This window comes from Entelurus aequoreus, linkage group LG06, assembly GCF_033978785.1.
Source record: "Entelurus aequoreus isolate RoL-2023_Sb linkage group LG06, RoL_Eaeq_v1.1, whole genome shotgun sequence".
Classification (NCBI taxonomy): domain Eukaryota; kingdom Metazoa; phylum Chordata; class Actinopteri; order Syngnathiformes; family Syngnathidae; genus Entelurus; species Entelurus aequoreus.
The window spans coordinates 30245496-30268072 of record NC_084736.1 but is presented as its reverse complement, the minus strand read 5'-3'; the positions used below and the strand labels follow the sequence as shown (position 1 = coordinate 30268072).

The 22577-nt window shown below is 42.4% G+C and overlaps 1 protein-coding gene across 2 annotated transcripts in view; it reads right to left on the bottom strand.

Annotated features, from left to right (window-relative positions):
* Positions 1-932: 932 nt before the first annotated feature.
* grin2aa (glutamate receptor, ionotropic, N-methyl D-aspartate 2A, a) overlaps positions 933-22577 on the bottom strand; it is a 485324-nt gene continuing 463679 nt past the window's right edge. For both annotated transcript variants that reach the window (XM_062050498.1, XM_062050497.1), the window contains 2 exons: positions 6940-7178; positions 933-5068 (listed from right to left, as the gene is read on the bottom strand). In XM_062050498.1, the coding sequence (XP_061906482.1) occupies positions 3104-5068; positions 6940-7178 (2204 nt within the window). In that variant the 3' untranslated portion in view covers positions 933-3103. The remainder of the gene's footprint in view (positions 5069-6939; positions 7179-22577) is intronic.

The following is a 22577-nucleotide window of genomic DNA, read 5'->3' as shown; positions in this document are numbered from 1 at the left end:
CAAACAATATGTGTTTCTCAGCTGTGGTCAGTTGTAATACACTTTTCCACCACTTGTGGCAGTAAACACAACATTTTTGAAGTGAAAAAATTCCTGAATCTGTCTTTTTAATTTCCACTATATTTGTATTGCCAGTTTAATTAGGAAACATATTCACTATTAATTTAGTTTATTTTGTGTGTAAATATATTTTGTGTCAGTTATTTATAAAGTACAATTGGTTAGTATAAAGTTGATGTGTTAAATAAATAACAACATTTGTGATTAACACATGCTTTCATGCCATTTGATAAGGTTGTAAACTGTAAGTAGATTAGATATCAAGAGTAAGTTGACTCATTTTGTGTTATTTAAGTGGTGTCCCGGGCCCCGGTGTAGTGAAAAAGTTGGGCCGCGAAATCAAAACCTTTAAAAACCTCTGTTTTAAGATATTTAACACTCTACTGGCGAAAAAATGTGGATAGTGCAGCCCCCAATTTGTCACGATCCGTGTGTTAGGTAAAACGGGGCCATATGAAGCCCCTCCGTACTGTGTCAGGTCTTCACATGGATTCTGTGTGGGATGAGGCAAGAACTAAATCCAGACCCACTGTAAACCCCCCTCCCCCCCTCAAATATGTATATACTCACACCTGGTTACAATGCATTAGTGATCATACCATCATGACAAAATGAAAGCAAACAGAAAACATCGTTACATCTGGGGTTGCATGCCATCACCTCAATTATTTACCGTTAATTAAAATACATTTTTTGTCATTAAAAAAAAAGAGCAGGGTTGTCATCACAGGGGGTGTTGTGTGTTCCCAACGTAAAAACAGCATCACTCTTACATGACGGTTCTGCCAACGTAGAAAGAACAGAACCATATGTCATGAGTCCATAATAAAATGCAAGGGTGCTGTTTGATATCTTCTTCTTTCTTTCATTCATTTTTTTTTTTTTTTTTTTTTTTTTTTTAATACACGTGAATATTGTTCACTCATCCGCTCACACGATCAGTGTGTGGAGATAAATATGTTAATAATAAATATGTAGATAAGATGCAAAAGTAAATATAATTAAGGAGGAAAATATTGCTCTTCAGTCAGTAGGGTCGGCGGAAGCAATGGAAGGAAGTATTCCAAGTGTATGAAATGAGATATGAATGCGTTTGCGGAGCTTCAACTAAAAAAAATAAATAATTAAAAAAATAATTATAAATAAATAAAAAGAAAATAAAAGATCCACCAAAGGGCTGCTGGATTGTTGGACATTTCAGTCGCAAGTTAAGGAAGACCTTGACAGGGAGAAAAAAATAGGTTTGGTTCCGTTTGCTGCAACTATAAACATTTTTTCAACGTTTTCTCTTGTTTTCTACAAAATCTTTGTCTTCCTGTGACGCGATGGTTGAAGCTCCCCCGCAATGCGCAGACTCGCCATCCTGAGGTATATCATTTGATACAATTTGTCAATTCCCGTCCATCAAAGCAACTCGATCATAGTTTGTTTTCTCCCCAAATTGGACATTTTCAACGGACATTTTCCTCAAAGCTGCGGTGGGTCTGGAGAAGTTTTGGCCTCGTTCCCTGTGAGAACCCGGCGTGTGGGAGCAGCATGAGGGTTTGGGGGGTTGGTTCATTTATGTGGGGTCGCCAAACAACCACCAGGTGGCATCTGTGAGCAGATAATACTGCATCATAAGTCCAGGGATGAGGCAAAAACTAATCCAGACCTACTGTACGTCCAAAAAAAAAATCAAAGTGTATAAATAATTGGAAGTTGTTCGTCCTTAAGCTCATCCAAGGGCTGCCACGCACACACAAAACCTCCTCTGCCTGTTGTCAGACCTACGTCTCGGTGACGGCTACCCTGCTCGACATCGATGGTCGAGACTTCAGGAAACTGTTCTTCACGAGACCGCAGGTCAGATCTTTCATGTACAAAAAAAACAAACAACGGAAGCAATTTCACACCCGATTGGAGTGTGATGTTTATCAAAGCATGGAAGGGGGAATGATTCGCCTGTTTTTTTCTAGTAACTAATACCCTGTTTGTCATTGGCAAGGTGGTCGAAAGAAAGTAAAAAAAAGGGTTGCATCCGCTCGTCAACTCTTCCCCTTCGACGCCTTTCGGCTTGACGCTGCTTTACTAAGGTCGGAATTTCGATTGTACAAACGTCCGTCAGCCGCATTCTTGTCGATGGAAAATATACTTATGAGTATGTGGTTTATTTTCCCCCTTCTAATCTACAACGGGGTAAAGATCTGCACGTGCAAAAATAATGTTTTTTGTTTTTTTTTTCAAAAAAGCCTTGCTTTTTAAAAGTGATTGTAGGAGAAAGGTTTGAAAACTAATGGCTATTGTGCTAACTATGAAGCAAACACTCAACGCCTACATAGGTGCCAGTGCCAGAATCTCCAAGAAATCTTATAGTTTATAGAAAGCCATACATTGCCGCAGTTTTTTTTTTTCAGTCTGTAAACATTGGTATCTCCTACTGCCATCTTCGCGAGACTAAACTGGGTCTGAACGACTGCCTGGAAATGAACCAACCGTTCATCTCCACTTTCTTGTTGTGCTCTGCCAGGCATCGCCGTTGCCATGTTTGCCAGCGTAACGAGCAGCAGACTGTTGGACCAGCTCATCACGGTGCCCTGCTCTCCGGGGATGCCTCGATGTCTCGCCAAAGACCCACACGTGCCCATCCGGTCTCCCTGCTTAGCCACGTTCTTGTCGGAAAAGGATGGAGACAAACGGACGATTGGGTTACGTTCGTTCGTTCCCATCTCGAATCAACAAAGGCTGTGTTCCCCCGGCAACTCTCACATGTTCTCTTGAACCGTGTTTCCTACCAATACCGAGAAAGCTGATACCTCATCTCCTGAGTACGGCGAGACACAAAATGACAAAGAACTATCGGAAGCAGCCAACTGATTAGTACATGGCAGGAAACGGACAAAAAACTGTGATATCATCTGCAGCGACAGAAGCAGAACTGTCACACCCAAATGGGCAAAGGTTCTTCTAGACTACAAGAGAAGAAAAGTGTGGCTATGGCATCCCTTAGTGGATAAGAAATGAGAATAATACAAATCCAAATAGGAGAAAACATGGTTTCGGACTAAACATCGGACTCCAGACTGGGGATTTTTTTATACACTCGTCTATTGCTAAATTGCGCTGAGTTTAGGACGCCACGCGAGGCTGGGTACGCACAAGTCTTATTGGCAGAGTAAGGCATTACATGCTCCTTATTGTACATGTCGTTAGGTATCCGCCCATCCCGTGAGCAGTATGAGGTGGTGGATTTCACGGAAGAGCGGAGATTGTTCGCCTCGTTGCGTGTTTTGATGGGGGCTGCTCCGAGAATCGCTGCTGGCGACGCCACTGCCAGCTGTTTGTAAATATCAGAGGAGCTACGCCCATGGACCAGTCTGCTGCTGGTGTCGTCTCTCAGCGTGTGGCTGAGGAAAGGGTTTTCCGAGCCATGGGCCGGGTACAGGGACTTGCTCCTCTTGCTCTCCTCCAGGTTGTGATTAAACATCATGGATTTGGATGTGGTGCCGAACAGTCTGCCGGAGTAGGGACGCATGTTGAAGAGGTTTGCGTAGTGTGAGTCAGATGTGGAGTCCACAAAGCGATCTTTCTCCTTGAGGCTGACACTGCGTGCCGGTCGCCCCAAGTCTACATCCTTGGGCTTCTCTAGCAGTATGTTGTCAAAGGAATGCTGCCGACTCAGCCTCAAGCGGTTTCTCTTCTGGACGTGCGGCCCGTCTGTTTGTGGCCAATACAGACCAAACATTTCATCCGGTTGCTGCTGCTGTTGGTGGTGGTGCAGGGTGGGGCTGACCAAGGAGTCTGCAAGAAGCTGGTCCTCACTAATGTCATACAGGTTTGCAGTGTGGAGACATGCTTCACATCGGTTATATGGTGAGCGCGTAGCAGAGGCTGCGGCAGATACCGCAGGGGTGTAAGCCCCTGCTGGAGGGTAGCTAGCAGTCACTTTGGACAAGCAGGAACGGCAATGTGTCTGTTTATAGCGATCAATCGACTCATGCGGGGACATGGAAATATTTTTCTCTTTCATGTTGTAGTGTTTCGCATAAGTTGGGTCCGGAAGCAGGTCTGAATCTGTATGATGTAGTGGTGATGAGTTAAGATGGATGATGGGCTGCTCGCATTTTCGATAGTTATCACTGTGGTCAGAGTAGATTTCAGGGTATTCCAAATCATCAGCTGCAAGGCCACGACTCTCCCTGTAGAGTACGGGGTCCGAGTGCAAGCTCATCTCTCGGTCGGAGTCGATCGTGTAGATTTTCTCTCCACCTCCTCTGCCAAGTGGGTTGGTTCCGCCGCTGACCTGCTTAGTTTTCAAGTAGGACAACTCGACCTCACTACAGTCTCGTGGATATTTTGAAGTCACAGGTCTTTTTTTTAAGTTGTCCTTGCCTTTAAGGTGCTTGTTGTTTTCTGGATCTTTGTATGAAGCCGCTCTGCTGGAGCAGTCGGAGATGTCAGAGTGGGCCGTGTCCTCTGGGAGGTAGCGTTGTGTCTTCATTGAAATCCGCGGGTCTGGCATCAGCATGTCAGGCATGGGCGACGGTCCGGGTGGCGCAGAGCGGAGTGTATCAACCGACTTCTTCCACAGAGTGCGCGGTGGTTTGGCGTTGGTCTGGACTGCGTCGGCACTGACTGCCACCTCTACAGAGTTGGGATTGGTATCATTCAAGGTCAGAGGATGTTGGCCTCCCTGGAAGATGTAGTTGTTCAGATGGTCTTTGTGGCGGTTGGTCAGATAAGACTGCAAATCACCCGTGTCCCCGTACATCATGTCTTTGGGAGCGTAGCTTCTGTTGTCAGCATAAATGAAGTTGCCCTTCTCTGCCATCATGTCCATGATCATAGGGCCAGCCGAGTGCATGAACTCCCGTTTGGGCGAGTTCATGTGCGAGCCGGCCAGGTTAGACATGTTGGTCATGTGCTTGGCCGACTTGATGAGCTTCAGCATCTTGTCTTGTGGACTGAAGTCCAGATCGCTCTTCTTCTTCATGTCAATGTGAACTCCATGGATGCAACTCCAGATACCCTGTATGGCAACAGAATGATAAAGGAGGGGCATGGAGAGTCAAATGAAAAAAAGACAACAATAGAAGACAGAAAGAAAAGATGAAGTGAAGAGGTCAACAGATAACATGAAACAAAAATGAATTGAACATAAAAGGATTCAGACAAAAACAAGGAGAGATGAGAAGAAACATTACTACTTATCATCTTCAGCCAAACATGCTGCGTGCAATTCATCCGATTGGCGGTGACTCAGCAAGTCGCAGGGTATTAAACCAACGTGGACTTTTATCTTCACAAAGGACTTTCATCTTCCCTCAAACCATTTTGTTCAGTTTTTATGGAAAACATTCCTTGGACATTGGGAAACTCACAGCTGTTTGTTGGGGATATGCTTCTTACGGACCAATTTGCATAATTAAACATTTCTTTCAAAGTTAACGCGATAATAACCAGTATGGAAACTTTCCTTGAATCACAGGAACAAATACACAGCAGGTATGGACAAAGAACAAGGTACATCAAATGGTAAGTCTAGCTTCAAAGACAAGACCATTTACTGTCGGGGTGAGTTATCACCAGACTTTCTAAAATTATTAACATATTTTTTAATTAAATCTTAATTTGTCCCTGGGATGTAATTTGAGTTTTAGTACAAATAATCCAAACAGAGGTAGACCGAACAGGAAGACTGACGGGTAGCCACAAGAGCAGCGCCCCAAACACTGTTAGTAAAGTGGGTGAAGTGTCTTGCCCAAGGACACAACGGCCGTGACTAGGATGGCAGAAGCTGGGTTCGAACCAGAAAGCCTCAAGTGTTTTAAGAGCAAAAAAAGTGTGTGTGTGAAAGCTGTGTGAAGGGCCAATTGCATGTACTATTCATACAGTTCATAAAATACATAGCGTCCCTAAATCTTGGATATTCACCCACCAATTACTTACCACCCAGAACAAAACCCCCGTGATAATTGAGGTAACACCGTATTACTGCCATAGCTATTTCCTGTACAGTAGGCTGGAAAAATATCCAGAGGGTTCCAGGTTCGATCCCCGCTTCAGCCATTCTAGTCACTGTCGTTGAGTCCTTGGGGAAAACACTTTACCCACCTGCTCCAAGTGCCACCCACACTGGTTTAAATGTAACTTAGATAATGGGTTTGAATGACTAGAGAAAAGTGCTATATAAATATAATTCACTACACTTCATGGATGAAACCCAAAAACACATGTTTGTCGGTATGGGTGGTGGAAAAAAACTTATTCTCGATTTTTTTTTTTTTACTTTACTTTGCTTTAACTTTACTTCATTACGATTTTGAAAAGATTCAAAATATTCTATAATACATTTTTTTAAAATAAGTTAGGCATAAGGGCTTTTCTGAGCTCACTCCCTGCATGTGTACACTGTAAAAAAAAGTTAGTAGATTTTACAGTAAAATACTAGCGGCTCAGTAGACAAAATTTTACAATTAGAAAAATGGTAACGTTTTTCAGTTTAGAGTAATCGGTGTAAAAACTATTGTACATGCTTCATCCACCTAAAGGAGCTTTTGTACCCTGTAACTGTTAATGTATATACCAAATGATATAACACGAAAAATTGATTATGAATCGAATTGTCTCCCCAAGAATTGGCATCAAATTGAAACCTGAGTTTAGATTAATTAGATTAGTAAAATTTACAGACCTAATTGTCGCTACTCGGTCAACCAATGAATGGCCCCTAGCTGTGCCACCGCAATTGGCACCTCAGTTAAAGGATGCCAAAAAGACATGGAGTTAATTGAATCGACAGACTGCTCGGTGGGTACAAAGAGTTTCTGAAGATGACGAGATGTTAAACATAACTATGTAAGCCAACCCACAATATCTGTGTCCCAACCCGACCCTTACCCGACTGATGCTGAAGAGAAGACCAGGCGTGCCCGTGCAGACACCGGTGAAGCAGTATCGGAGCCTCCAGTAGAAGAGATGCTCAGACACAAAGGTGATGAGGGAGAGCCCCATGGCGGTGGCCAGCATGTAGAAGACCCCCGCCATGTTGTCTACGTCCAGCTGGCTGGACATCACCTCGTTCTTCTCATTGTGGCAAATGCCCGTCAACCACTGCGCTTCTAATTCCTCCATTTCACCTGAGAAGAAAAGAACGATAGACACACCATCAGTGGCTCAGGGTCGGGGGTCCATGAGTGTCTTTTAGGGAGCTGTTGGTTGTTGACATCATTGCCTGCCAACGGCTGTTCTAACCCCAGAAGCCTGAATCTGACACTGAGCTGACCTAAGAATTGGGAGAGCTGACTCCGTCCAAGGCTGCCCACTCGACAGCATTGAGGAGGTGACCGACCGAAGGATGTTGACGTCAACAATCTTTCTCACTCCATGCACGAAGACACTGCGGAGTAGCTCCTTCTGCATTAGACCGTTACATCCACAGTGCAAGAGGAGCACTACCACAGGTCCTTTTTACCCGCAGCCATAAGACTTTACAACGCATTCACAGTGCACCCGGAAAGTATTGACAGTGCTTCACATTTTCCACATTTTGTTATGTTACAGCCTTTATGGGAAGCGTAGGTTTTCATCCAGGATGTCTCTGTACAATGCTGCATTCATCTTTCTCTCTCCGAATTTCTGCCGCGGAAAACCATCCTCATAGCATGATGCTGCCACCACCATGCTTCACTGTCAGGATGGTAATGACCTGGTGATGAGCGGTGCCTGGTTTTCACCCAACATGACGCCTGGCATTCAAGTTAAAGACTTCAATCTTTCTCTCATCAGACCAGAAAATGTAGTTTCTCATGGTCTGAGAGTCTTCCAGGTGCAGTCTGGTAAACTTTTTACTAGGAAATGTCTTCCGTCTGGCCAACCTACCATACAGGCCTGATTGGTGGATTGACCTTCTGGTTGGTTCTCCTCTCTCCACAGACGAATGCTGAAGGTCCGTGGATCGATTGGTACCGGGCCGCACAAGAAATTTAAAAACATTTTTTTTTTTTAAATATTTTTTATTATTTTTATTAAATCAACATAAAAAACACAAGATACACTTACAATTAGTGCACAAACCCAAAAAACCTCCCTCCCCCATTTACACTCATTCACACTCATATCTGACAAAAGGGTTGTTTATTTCTGTTATTAATATTCTGGTTCCTACACTATATATCAATATAGATCAATACAGTCTGCAGGGATACAGTCCGTAAGCACGCACGATTGTATGTTTTTATGACAAAAAAAAAAAAAAAAAATAGAAAAATAAAAAAATAAACACCCCCCCCCCGGTCCGTGGGACAAATTTTCAAGCGTTGACCGGTCCCCAGTTACAAAAAGGTTGGGGACCACTGCTGTAGCTGACAGAGTGACCATCGGGTTCTTGGTCACCTCCCTGACTAGACTAAGACGAATGCAGCAATGTACAGAAACATCCTGGATGAAAACCAAATCTTCCCATCCAACCTGATGGAGCTTGAGAGGTGCGGCAAAGAGGAATGAGAGAAACGGTCCAAAGAAAGGTGTGCCAAGCTTGCGGCATCGTATTAACCCTTGTGTGGTGTTCAGGTCTGTGGGACCCGTTTTCGATTTTTATTAAAAGAAAAATCCCCGCCTTCCGCCCGATTGTAGCTGAGATGGGCTCCGGCGCCCCCCGCGACCCCGAAGGGAATAAGCGGTAGAAAATGGATGGATGGATGGATGGATACAATTAATTAATTTTTCAAACTGAGACTCACTGGCTTTGGCTCATTTTCTGTGAAGAACATATATCAGAATACATATTTAATGAACACACACCATACACCCCCCCCCCCCCATACACATTTCTATTACATATAAGATGTCCGGGGTCCACTGGACCCGGGACTAATAGAAGTGTGGAAATGTATGTTCTGTGTACCACACGCCCACACACACACACACACACACACACACACACACACACACACACACACACACACACACACACACACACACACACACACGCACAGCAGGCCTAGACAAGAGGAGGACAGAGTGTAGGTACACAGAACATCAGAGGATCAAATGTGCGACAAAATGAGCGCAGACAGTGTTGACAAACAATGTTGCAACCTTGTGTGGGAACCGCAGGTGCAGAAACACAAAAGAAGAATCCCTGTGGGATGCAGAAACTGGCAGAGAAATTTCAATGCAACGTTCGTGTTGTTTTGACTCAGCCAGTGTTTGTGGGTCTTAGACTTAGACTTACTTTTTATTGTCATTCAAATTTGAACTTTACAGTACAGATAGGAATGAAATTTTGTTGCATTAGCTGGTTGGCAGTGCAGGATAAAAAAGCAATAAGGTGCAGATATAAATAAATAGATTACTGTAAAGATAAATATATTGCACTTTTGCATATGCATCTACGTTTATGGATGTATGTTATATTGTCTTTATATTCCAGCGAGTTCATCCATTTTTGGAGGGAATTGAGGGGATTATTATGATGCGTTCAAGAGTCTTACGGCCTGAGGGAAGAAGCTGTTACAGAACCTGGAGGTTCTGCTACAGAGGCTGCGGACCTCTTTCTAGAGTCCATCCGTGAAAACAGTCCTTGGTGGGGTTGGGAGGAGTCTCTGCAGATTTTCTGAGCCCTGGTCAGGCAGCAGCTTTTTGCGATCTCCTGGATAGGAGGAAGAGGAGTCCTGATGATCTTTTCCGCCGTCCTCACCACTCTCTGGAGAGACTTCCAGTCTGAGGCACTGCAGGCTCCAGTCCAGACAGAGATGCAATTGGTCAGTAGGCTCTCTATAGTGCCTCTGTAGAATGTGCTGAGAATGGGGGGAGGGAGCTGTGCTCTTTTCATCCGACGCAAAAAGTGCATGCACTGCTGAGCTCTTTTTACAAGAGCTCCGGTGTGTAAGGACCAGGTCAAATTGTCAGTTATCTGCACCCCCAGGAACTTGGTGCTGCTTACCATCTCCACCGCTGTGCCATTGCTGAAGAGTGGAGTGTGGCTGGACTGGTGCTTCCTGAAGTCGACAATGATCTCCTTGGTCTTGTTGACGTTCAGGACCAGGTTGTTGGTTCTGCACCAGTCAACCAGATGTTTCACCTCCTCCCTGTAGTCCATGTCGTTGTTGTCACGGAAGAGGCCCACTACTGTCCTGCCGTCCGCATACTTCACAATGTGGTTAGTAGTGGACCTGGCGCAGCAGTCATGGGTCATCAACGTGAACAGCAGCGGACTCAGGACGCAGCCCTGGGGGGAGCCGGTGCTCAGGGAGATGGCACTGGAGGTGTCGTTGCCCACTCTCACAGACTTGGGGTCTGTCTGTGAGGAAGTCAAGCAGCCAGTTGCATAGGGGGGTACTGAATCCAAGGGGGGCCAGTTTGCTCACAAAGTGCTGCGGGATGATGGTGTTGAATGCCGAGTTGAAGTCCAGAAACAACATCCGCACGTGTGTGTCCTTTCCTTCCAGATGTGCTAAGCTCAGGTGGAGTGCAGAGGAGATGGCGTCCTCTGTGGAGCGGTTAGGGCAATAAGCAAACTGGTATGGGTCGAATGTGGGGGAAAGTCTGGAGACAATGTATTCCTTTACCAGCCTCTCAAAGCACTTCATTACAGATGTTTTTTGGTATAAGTCAGTATTTTAACATAAACGTGTTTGATTGTGAGGCATTAAAAGCCACAAAATGCAACGGGTCCATCAGACCCACGAACACTGGCTGAGTAACAACAATATGAACACCACACAAGGGTTAAAAAACAACTTGTGGATGTAATATCTGCCAAAGGTACATCAATCAAGTACTGAGCAAAGGCTGTCAATACTTATGTACTTGTGATTTTTTTAAAGTTTTTTTATCCGTAATACATTTACAATTTTAAAAACAAAAAAGGGTTGCAACATAAAGAGTGAAAAAAGCGAAGCGCTCTGATTATATTCCAGATGACCTGTAAGCTGTTTTTTCTTGGTGTGCAATACGGGTATGAAGATAGTGTTTTTTGTTTCATTTTTATCCATACACAATATGTATTATTTATTACTCATTTTTAGTTTTTCATTTCGTTTTACTTCTGTTACTGTCGGTATAAACCTGCGCTGCAACCATATAATTTCCCCATTACATGATGAATAAAAGTAATCCATCTTTTTAACAATTCTCATAAGAGAACAACTATGAAGTAAGGATGGGGTGGTTATTAAAAGAATCTTAACCGTTTGGTTGACCTGACATGGTTTTTCTACGCAGGATTTTTTTTTCTCCCGGGGCTAAGGGGTGGCCTTGACTAAATCTTGAGGGTCTTAGAAAATAATCAGTTTCATGACTTCAATTTTCGTTTTCAGTAAAATCAGTTAAGATACACAGCACACACATGAATTAAAAGTAGTTTTAACTAAATGTGACCAAAGAAAATAGTTACCACAAGCAACAACAGCCCGAATGTTTCCAGTGCCAAGGTGACACATACGGCAACGGACGGAGCTCATGCCGTAGCGCACCTATGGGCGGGCCAAACAATTCGGCATTCACACTGTGATTGGGCAGGCCAAAGCTGGAGGTTGACATTTGATATGCGTTTGGAGAGATGGACCCAGAGGCGGGATTGGCCACAGAAAAATAGACTAAGCTTGGTAAAGATGGACTCATGGAGACGATTGGCTGCCACGAATCGTTCTCGTGTTGTGGGCGGTCTTATAGACGTGGCTACATTTGTACCATCCATACATTCATCAATTTTCTACCGCTTGTCCCCCTTGGGATCGCGAGGGGTGCTGGAGCCTATCTCAGCTGCATTCGGGCGGAAGGCGGGGTACATCCTGGACAAGTCGCCACCTCATCACAGGGCCAACACAGATAGACGGACAACATTCACACTCACATTCACACACTAGGGCCAATTTAGTGTTGCCAATCAACCTATCCCCAGGTGCATGTCTTTGGAGGTGGGAGGAAGCCGGAGTACCCGGAGGGAACCCACGCAGTCACGGGGAGAACATGCAAACTCCACACAGAAAGATCCCGAGCCCGGGATTGAACCCAGGAACATTTCTACCATATACGGTTAATATGCAATCCTGAGGGAACTCTCCCGAAGGAATCAAAAAAGTACTATCTATTTATCTAATCAGCTGACATTACCAAGAGGATGTCAAAAACGGCTCATTTGGAGGAAGTATAAAAGAAGGCAAGATTATTTCATAAACATCTCCTCAACGTTTCCACGGTTTGATCTAAATTTGTTGGTACTTATGCATATCCCAAATACACAGATTTGCCTTGGTGTAGCGCCGTCCCTGTAAAATGACAAACATCGCAGGTAAAACTGACGATCAATGTTCCGTTATTTCGACTAATTTCAATTGCGGCACATGTAGAGTCCAGCATTTGCTTGCTACACCAACGTTTCAAGGCATACATTAAAGTGGAACTTGTAGCTGTGTCTGTAGAGACCTACTACGACAGTAGCACAACTACTACCACTACTAGTATCCATCCATCCATTTTCTACCGGTTGCTGGGGGTGCCGGAGCCTATCTCAGCTGCATTCGGGTGGAAGGCGGAGTACACCCTGGACAAGTCACCACCTCATCGCAGGGCCAACACAGATAGACAGACAACATTCACACTCACATTCACACACTAGGGTCAATTTAGTGTTGCCAATCAACCTATCCCCAGGTGCATGTTTTTGGAGGTGGGAGGAAGCCGGAGTACCCGAAGAACAATTCAATAAAGTAATAACCATGTAGTCCTATAACATACCTTTTTTATTTGTATTACTTATTTATCCTACTTCTGTAATTTAAAATGGAAAAAAAATCAGAAAGGGCAAAATTTAAAATATAATATCACCATGTTTACATTGTTTTTGGTATGGTATGGTATGGTATGGAATGCTCTTTGTTGTCATTGAACAAGTACAACACACTTTCATTTTCACCACAAACCCGTTCAACATTAGACAAACATTGTAGAATTAGAGAACAGGAGCGGCGCTCCGTAAAAGGTGGGGAAAAAGGTAGACTCTGGGGAAGGATGAGTAAAAAAAAAAAAAAAAAAAGTAAATCTCAGACTGGGCTCCTATGGGGGGAGGAGGCACACACTGGGGCCGATAAGCACACACAAACAGTTTACATAGAAACCACAAGACTTGCAACGGGAGAGGAGGGGGCAGGCATCCAGGGACACTGCACTGTTTTCAGTCATACCAGGTGGGGTGAAGCGGTGGCAAGGGTGTGGGGTGCGGGTGGGAGAATGTGGGCATATGTAGCCATGGTCAATGGTGTGTGTGTGTGTGTGTGTGTGTGTGTGTGTGTGTGTGTGTGTGTGTGTGTGTGTGTGTGTGTGTGTGTGTGTTCGTGTGTGTGGCAAAGGAACAGAGTTTATCTTTCAAGGTGTTGTTGACAGGAAGGAGTTTGTTTCGTCTTTGCTGAACCGTCCCCGAGGGGAATCTTGAAGCAACGACCTTGCCATTTTGTTTTGACTTAACTAACTAGGGTTGATAATTTTATGTTGATGGTATATAATGAGGTTATACACACACTAGCTATTTTTTTGTTTATGCTAATTCAAGTGTCAGAGCTTCACAAGCCATTTTTAAACTTTATTTTATAAGATATTTTTTGTAAAAAACACAACTGACAAGTGGTAAAGGTGGATTATTGGGACATATGGTATTCTCGGCTGTTAAAAAGAACAACAATGCGCGCTAAACAGAACCAAAAACCCTGTCACAAAACCTCCGAACCGTGGATTTTGTCAACCGTTCCACCCTTATCATGAAGCACTGGATTAGTTATGCATAGTCTGATGTCTTGATAAGTCACTTCCAAAAGGGTAATAATAAGACTCTTGTTTTGGTATAAATTTGGTGTATTTTGTTGCCATAACTAAAGAAAAACTGCACTTTTTGGAGAATTTTGCCCATCATTCACAATCCTTATGTGAGATAACAACCCATCTTTAACTTTTATGTACCTTTTAAAAAGTGAACAACTGCTAGTACGATACGGTATACAAATATGCGATACTTCACCAATGAAGCCCGCGGAAAAACACCCAAAAGCCTCGAACACTGTTTTATATTTTTACCTACTTTATGTAAGCAGGTAATGGAACATGTATGACAACATGTATTCTGGTTATTTTAGGCATTACTATAATTTATTTCCTGAGCAGATTGATTTTTAAAAAGTGCATAGCAGCGAGCAACAGCCACAGCGAAAAGAGCACTTTCTATTTTACTAACGCCAAACTGGGAGAGAGCCTTTCAGCATTATCATGTAGCACTCTTGCTAAAATTATTCAAAAAAGAACACAAAACATTGACTTAATATATCGACTGGAGGGATGGTTGTATCTTTCAGCACATGTGCTCTCCTTGAGCTGCTAAATTCAGAATAATAAAAATGCTTTCTATCAGGGCTGTGAATTTTTGGACACCGCATGATTCGATTTGATTATTGTGGGTAACGATTAGATTCAGAATCGATTCTGGATTCAGAATCAATCAATTTTGCAAGCAACGTCATTAGCTGCACAAGCTAGCTAGTAGCTGGTCACTCACTTACAGCGTGAGCAAGGGGATGTGTAACTACGCCAGAAAAAGTAGTTCCTCGATCTTAACTTGGTTAATATGCCGGGGTTTTTTTTAGAGCTTGAAACGCAAAAATCCCATTTACCCGCACCTTACTAGCAGTTGTTCACTATTTAGAATGCACAGAAAAGAGAAAGACATGTGTTCTTGTCTCAAAATTCCGAAAAAAGTGCAGTTTTCCGTTAAGCTTTTGTTGATTTCCCGCAACAGTTCATTCAGGACTTATTATTTCTCTGTCTCACTTTAATATTTCCCCCAAAACAAACAACTTTAATTCATTTCCCTTTCTTTCGGTGTCCTCTGTGATGATAGGAACAAATAAAATTTAAAAAAGCCCATAAAAGCTGTACAGCTCAACTCTGTGAGTGGGCGCTCAGTGGGAAACCACTTTGAAAAATGTTTTGCAAAAGTTGGAAGAATCTAGGACTCGGGGGCTGAAAAAAGAATTAGGGGATCATTTAATCAAAGAAAGTGCTTTTATGATTGCATTATGATAAAAGGTTTAGTGCATTCATTAGACGCTTGCCAGGGATGCTTAGCTTGCAGGGGCAGTTGCTATGATTTATAGACATTTACTTTTCTCCGCCATAACTTTTGGAGGTTTGATTAATGGCGGAAGGTTCTTAAAAGTAGCGCATTAAGTGCAGGACGCAATCATTGTTTGCCAAGTACGTTATTATAATTATTATTATTACGGGCAGTATTTGCTTGAGTGTACTTGTAAGTTTTCTCCAGGTGATCCAGTTTTCTTCCACTTTCCAAAAACACCATTTCTACTTCCGTCTATCCAGGTCGCACGGCAGCAGTATCAGTAGGGAATCCGTGACTTCTACAAAACCCAAAACGAGGGAAGTTGGCACGTTGTGTAAATGGTAAATAAAAACAGAATACAATGATTTGCAAATCCTTTTCAACTTATATTCAATTGAATGTACTGCAAATACAAGATATTTAATGTTCCGACTGAGAAACTACATTTATTTTTGCAAATAATAATTGCAGCGACACATTGCAAAAAAGTTGGCACAGGGGCATTTTTACCAATGTGTTACTTGGCCTTTCCGTTTAAGGAGACCCATTTTTGAAGCTTTTCAGGTGGAATTATTTCCCATTCTTGCTTGATGTACAGCTTAAGTTGTTGAACAGTCCGGGGTCTCCGTTGTGGTATTTTAGGCTTCATAATGCGCCACACATTTTCAATGGGAGACAGGTCTGGACTACAGGCAGGCCAGTCTAGTACCCGCACTCTTTTACTATGAAGCCACGCTGTTGTAACACGTGGCTTGGCATTGTCTTGCTGAAATAAGCAGGGGCATCCATGATAACGTTGCTTGAATGGCAACATATGTTGCTCCAAAACCTGTATGTACTTTTCAGCATTAATGGTGCCTTCACAGATCTGTAAGTTACCCATGCTTTGGGCACTAATACACCCCCATACCATCACAGATGCTGGCTTTTCAACTTTGCAATCCGGATGGTTATTTTCCTGTTTGGTCCGAGGACACGACGTCCACAGTTTCCAAAAACAATTTGAAATGTGGACTCGGCAGACCACAGAACACTTTTACACTTTGCATCAGTCCATCTTAGATGAGCTCGAGCCCAGCGAAGCGGGCAGCGTTTCTGGGTGTTGTTGATAAATGGCTTTCGCTTTGCATAGTAGAGTTTTAACTTGCATTTACAGATGTAGCGACATACTGTAGTTACTGACAGTGGTTTTCTGAAGTGTTCCTGAGCCCATGTGGTGATATCCTTTACACACTGATGTTGCTTTTTGATGCAGTACCGCCTGAAGGACCCAAGGTCCGTAATATCATCGCTTACGTGCAGTGATTTTTCCAAATTCTCTGAACCTTTTGATGATATTACGGACCGTAGATGGTGAAATCCCTAAATTCCTTGCAATAGCTCGTTGAGAAATCCATCCATCCATCCATTTTCTACCGCTTATTCCCTTCGGGGTCGCGGGGGGAGCTGGAGCCTATCTCAGCTACAATCGGGCGGAAGGCAGGGTACACCCTGGACAAGTCGCCACCTCATCATGGGGCCAAAATGTTGTTCTTAAACTATTCGACAATTTGCTCACGCATTTGTTCACAAAGTGGTGACCCTCGCCCCATCCTGGTTTGTGAATGACTGAGCATTTCATGGAAGCTGCTTTTATACCCAATCATGGCACCCACCTGTTCCCAAATAGCCTGTTCACCTGTGTGATGTTCCAAATAAGTGTTTGATGAGCATTCCTCAACTTTCTCAGTCTTTTTTGCCACTTGTGCCAGCGTTTTTGAAACATGTTGCAGGCATCAAATTCCAAATGACCTAATATTTGCAAAAAATAACAACTTTTTCCAGTTGGAACGTTAAATATCTTGTCTTTGCAGTCTATTCAATTGAATATAAGTTGAAAAGGATTTGCAAATCATTGTATTCTGTTTTTATTTATCATTTACACAATGTGCCAACTTCACTGGTTGTGGGGTTTGTAGGTCTTTAAGTCGCCTCTTTAAGTTCCCAAGACTTGTTTAGGTGTGTCTTAGGTTTAAAAACAGGGCCTCCTTCCGGCTGGAGAGGCATCAGTGGCTTTGGAAGTCGATGCCCAGGCCACCTTTGCTTGTTTCTCTCAACGTGAAGGAGCAGCAGCTCTACTCTAAGCTCCTCCAAGAGTGAGTCCGGCCACCCTATGAAGGAAACTCACTTTGGTCGCTTGTAGCTTATTGATCTCTACCCAAAGCTTGTGATTATAGGTGATGCCAGAACGAAGATCGAGCTGTATATTGAGAGCTTTGTGTTCTGGCTCAGCTCTCTTTTCACCACGACTGATTCGTCTGTCAATGTCTTGAACAAGACCCAAAGATAATTGGGACTAGGGCTGGGCGGTATACCAGTTTCATAGTTAATACCGGTATATTTTGGAAAGCCATATATATTTGAGACAATACCACAATACCGTTGTCTTTTGATGTGCCTTTTTTACGGCCGTTTGCTCTTCTCTGCGCCTGATGCCCCTTGCGTGTTTACGGAGGCTTCTCTGACGCACTATGCGTATAAAAGTTGTTGTTTTTTATTTGGCGGGGCAATGCTAACTTCTCGACTTCCAAGTGATGCAATGCTTTAAGTGACTATTGGTGAGTGACTACAGCTTTATTTACACATACACCAATTTGCTCGAGAACCTACATATCTCCTTGTTGCGACTGTCACTAATCTCATCTGTTTAAAAGTTAAAGTTAAAGTACCACTGATAGTCACACACACACTAGGTGTGGTGAAATTACCCTCTGCATTTGAACCATCCCCTTATTCCACCCCCAGGGAGGTGAGGTGAGCAGTGAGCAGAAGTGGTGGTGGTTAACGCCCAATTCTAACCCTTGAAGCTGAGTGCCAAGCAGGGAGGTAATGGGTCCCATTTTTATAGTCTTTGGTATGACTCGGCCGGGAGATTTGAACTCACGACCTAGCGATCTCAGGGCGGGAACTCTAACCACAAGGTCACTGAGCAGGTTTATGTTATTTATTTCTGTTAGCAACTTAGCATATCAGCTAGCAATAGCTCCTCTCTGCTGCTCGCTCGGTCTGTCAAATGTTTAGCCCTTGCAGACTAAGCTAGCATAGCGGCTGGATGGCTGAAAAGTAGTTTTAAACTTAATAGCCGTAGTGAACGAGTGACAGCTACATTCATCCCCGCGCACAAGAGTGAGGCTCCAAACCTAACGTAATACCGCGTTATCAGTTTGGGTCCTTATCGCCCAGGCCTACTTGGGACTTCTCCCCCTGGGATAAGACCTCAATCCCAGCCCAGAGGGCCTCAGATCTGGAATTGCTGAGTCTCATCCCAAAAGCTTCACAATCATCCCAAAAACCCACTTTAGGTTATTTGGAGACCCTAAACTAAATGCGGCTGCTAGACTTTTGACAAGAACAAGAAAGTTTGATCATATTACGCCTATATTGGCTCACCTGCACTGGCTTCCTGTGCACTTAAGATGTGACTTTAAGGTTTTACTACTTACGTATAAAATACTACACGGTCTAGCTCCAGCCTATCTTGCCGATTGTATTGTACCATATGTCCCGGCAAGACATCTGCGTTCAAAGAACTCTGGTTTATTAGTGATTCCCAGAGCCCAAAAAAAGTCTGCGGGCTATAGAGCGTTTTCTATTCGGGCTCCAGTACTCTGGAATGCCTTCCCGGTAACAGTTAGAGATGCTACCTCAGTAAAAGCATTTAAGTCCCATCTTAAAACTCATTTGTATACTCTAGCCTTTAAATAGACCCCCCTTTTTGGACCAGTTGATCTGCCGTTTCTTTTCTTTTCTCCTCTGTCCCCCTCTCCCTTGTGGAGGGGGGGGACACAGGTCCGGTGACCATGGATGAAGGGCTGGCTGGCCAGAGTCGGGACCCGGGGTGGACCGCTCGCCTGTGCATCGGTTGGGGACATCTCTGCGCTGCTGACCCGTCTCAGCTCGGGATGGTCTCCTGCTGGCCCCACTATGGACTGGACACTCACTATTATGTTAGATCCACTATGGACTGGACTTTCACAATAGAGGGGGGGGGGGTTACCCACATCTGCGGTCCTCTCCAAGGTTTCTCATAGTCATTCTCATCTACGTCCCACTGAGTTGTGAGTTTTTCCTTGCTCTTATGTGGGCGCTGAACCGCGGATGTCGTTGTGGCTTGTGCAGCCCTTTGAGACACTTGTGATTTAGGGCTATATAAACAAACATTGATTGATTGATTAATAACTGGGTGTTCGGCTCCAGCTTACTTGTGACTCTGAGGACAAGCCACGTTTGGTGGATGGTTGGATGCATGTTACTGGACTATTGTTACTTCCAACAAGGCAAAACGGATTACTTCAACCCCTGTTTTGTTAGTTGTTTTGTTTGTTTGTGACTACAAAACCTAAAGTCCAGAATTCCTGATGCCCATGGAACTTGGGAAATGTATAGATGGGTGCATATATATATATATATATATATATATATATATATATATATATATATATATATATATATATATATATATATATATATATATATATATATATATATATATATATATATATATATGTATATATATATATACTGGCACTGTGTATATTGTACATATTACATATTGTTATGAAGGTGTCTGTTACTACATTATATATATACTTGCAGTTAGGGCTGGGCGATATATTGAATATACTCGATATATCGCGGGTTTGTGTCTGTGCGATATAGAAAATGACTATATTGTGATATTCGAGTATAAGTTCTCACGCAGTTGCTTTTAGCTGCGGGCATTACACTACAGGCATTTCTCACTCTTTCTTGTCTCTCCTTCTCACAGAGACATAAAACAAGTGCACCTTCTTACGTACGTCACATACTGTCGCGCGTGCAAATTCATACGCTCTCGCGGAGCAGAGAGGTAGCGGCATGGGTAACGTTAGCTGTGATGCTAGCGGAGTGGTGTGAGTGGTAATACGAGAGAGAGAAGGTGCGAATCTGGTAACAAATGAAAGAAGAATTCATTCCAAGAAAAACAGCAAGGGGTCCATCGTCTGGCGGTGGTTTGGCTTCAAGCGGGAAGATGTTGAACAGAATACCGTAATATGTCAAGTATGCGGCAAAAGCGTTGCTACAAAAAGTAGCTGCACTGCTAATTTGTTCCATCGTTTGAAAAGTCACCCGCTAGAGAATGAAGAGTACTTGAAACTCCGCATGTCAACATCTCTGTTCGGTGCCACACCCACAAAATGCCCAAGCAACCATTTCCACATCAACACCGTATGAAAAAAATAGTCATTAACAGAAGGAGATAACGTCCACAGTAACCTACCACATAGTGAAGGACATACACTATTTGATTTCCTATTATGCAGCTCATTATTTATTTTACAGTTTTTTAAATATATTGTGTGACATCATGCACAAAAGTGCACTTTATTTGTTTTTAACTATTGGAGTGGCGTTCTGTACAAAAAGTGCACTATAATTTAGTGTTGTTTTGAAATGTCATCATGCACAAAAGTGCACTAATAGCTTGTTTTAAAATGTCTCTGACAATCTTGCACTTTTTGTTTTGGAAACTACATGAATGTTTGTGCCACTGCTTAATAACTGTTTAATAAATACAATTTTGGTAAATTGACTTAGTTGTTATTCTCCTCTATGCATGAACGTTTAAAATGAGCATATAATAAGGCAGTATGAAGAAGAATGTTTTAATGTAGACACATAGAATCATCATACTGCTGTGATTATATGCATATGCATCAAGTGTTAATTGAAGGCTAAGGCAAAATATCGAGATATATATCGTGTATCGTGACATGGCCTAACAATATTGAGATATTAATAAAAGGGCATATCGCCCAGCCCTACTTGCAGTGTGTATATTGTACATATTACATATTGTTATGAAGGTGTATGTTACTACATTATATATATACTTGCAGTGTGTATATTGTACATATTACATATTATTATGAAGGTGTCTGTCACTACATTTTATATATACTTGTGTAAACGTATGTGTTCATGTCCTACATCAGGATTGTGAATGATTCCAAAAAAAGTGCAGTTCCCCTGTAAGGCTGAGGTAATAAAAGAATTAAATTGTGCGAATGTAAGAGACACACAGACCTAGTGGTGTAGGGGTGGATTTATTAGAAGTCCTTGCCTACTTTCCTCGCTTTAAAGAAGCCTTTTTTTGTCCAGAATAACATCAAACGCCTATTTATACTTCACTGCCTCGCTTTTGTGTTGTCAGCAGACCAGGCTACACTTTGTGTGGGTGTGTGTGTGTGTGTGTGTGTGTGTGTGTGTGTGTGTGTGTGTGTGTGTGTGTGTGTGTGTGTGTGTGTGTGTGTGTGTGTGTGTTCTTGTATTTCTACCCTTCTTGAGACATCAACAGGGAAAAGTACCTTCCATATTTGGACCGGTGAACAAGAGATGACATAAATCATGGTCCCAATACAGAAAAGCATTGCATTTAATAGAGAATGTCTCATTTGCACCCCTGGTGGTGAAATCTATCAACATGAGGGTGGTCCCAAAAAGGAGGGATTTTTCAAATTGACTGTGTGTCGCTTTCAAAAGTGCTCCCCCTCTGGTCAACATATGAAATAACAAGTGTGTGCAAGACATTTGAAATGCGCCCTCTTTGGCCAAAATGTATTAAAATAAATAAAAAAATATGTATGTATATAGAGACATACTGTGATAACTTGAAGTAAATATTGAAGAATAAAAAACAATTACACACAAACAACTCTAAATATTTTTTGTTTTACTAAGAGCAGTCTTTTTCTCACAATGTGTCGACTTTTTTTCTTATAAAATTGGGAGCAATTTCTGAAATTATTTCTGCTTCTGTAATATTGCAATATTTTCTCGTACGATTATTACTTTTTTATGTAAAATTATTACTTTTTTTTATGAAAAATGGTGACATTTGTCATATACAATTATGTCTTTTATCACAATATTGCCAATTTTTGGGTTGTTCTGGTAAAATAGTGACATTTTTTGAAATTCCGATGATTATTATAAATTTGCCAACATTTGACTGTTTTTTTATATAATTGTGAGTTTTGTCGTGTAAAATGACGACTCTTTCCATAAAATTGCTAAAATGTTAAGCTTTTCTTGTAAAATTGCGACTGTTATTGGGTAAACTTCAACTTTTATCATAATAATGCAGAAATGTTCAGATTTTCTCGTAAAATTATTACTTTTTTATGTGAAATGATTACTTTTTAATGCAAAATGGTGACATTTGACATTTAAAAAATTCTGACTTGTATCGCTTTTCTTGTAAAATTGCGACTGTTATTGAATAAAATTCCAACTTTTATCATAATATTGCACAAACGTCAGTTTTTCTTGCAATATTTAGACTTGCGTTGAGTAAAATCACAACTTTTATTAGAACACTGCCAATATTCTAAGTTTTTCTTGTGAAATTGTG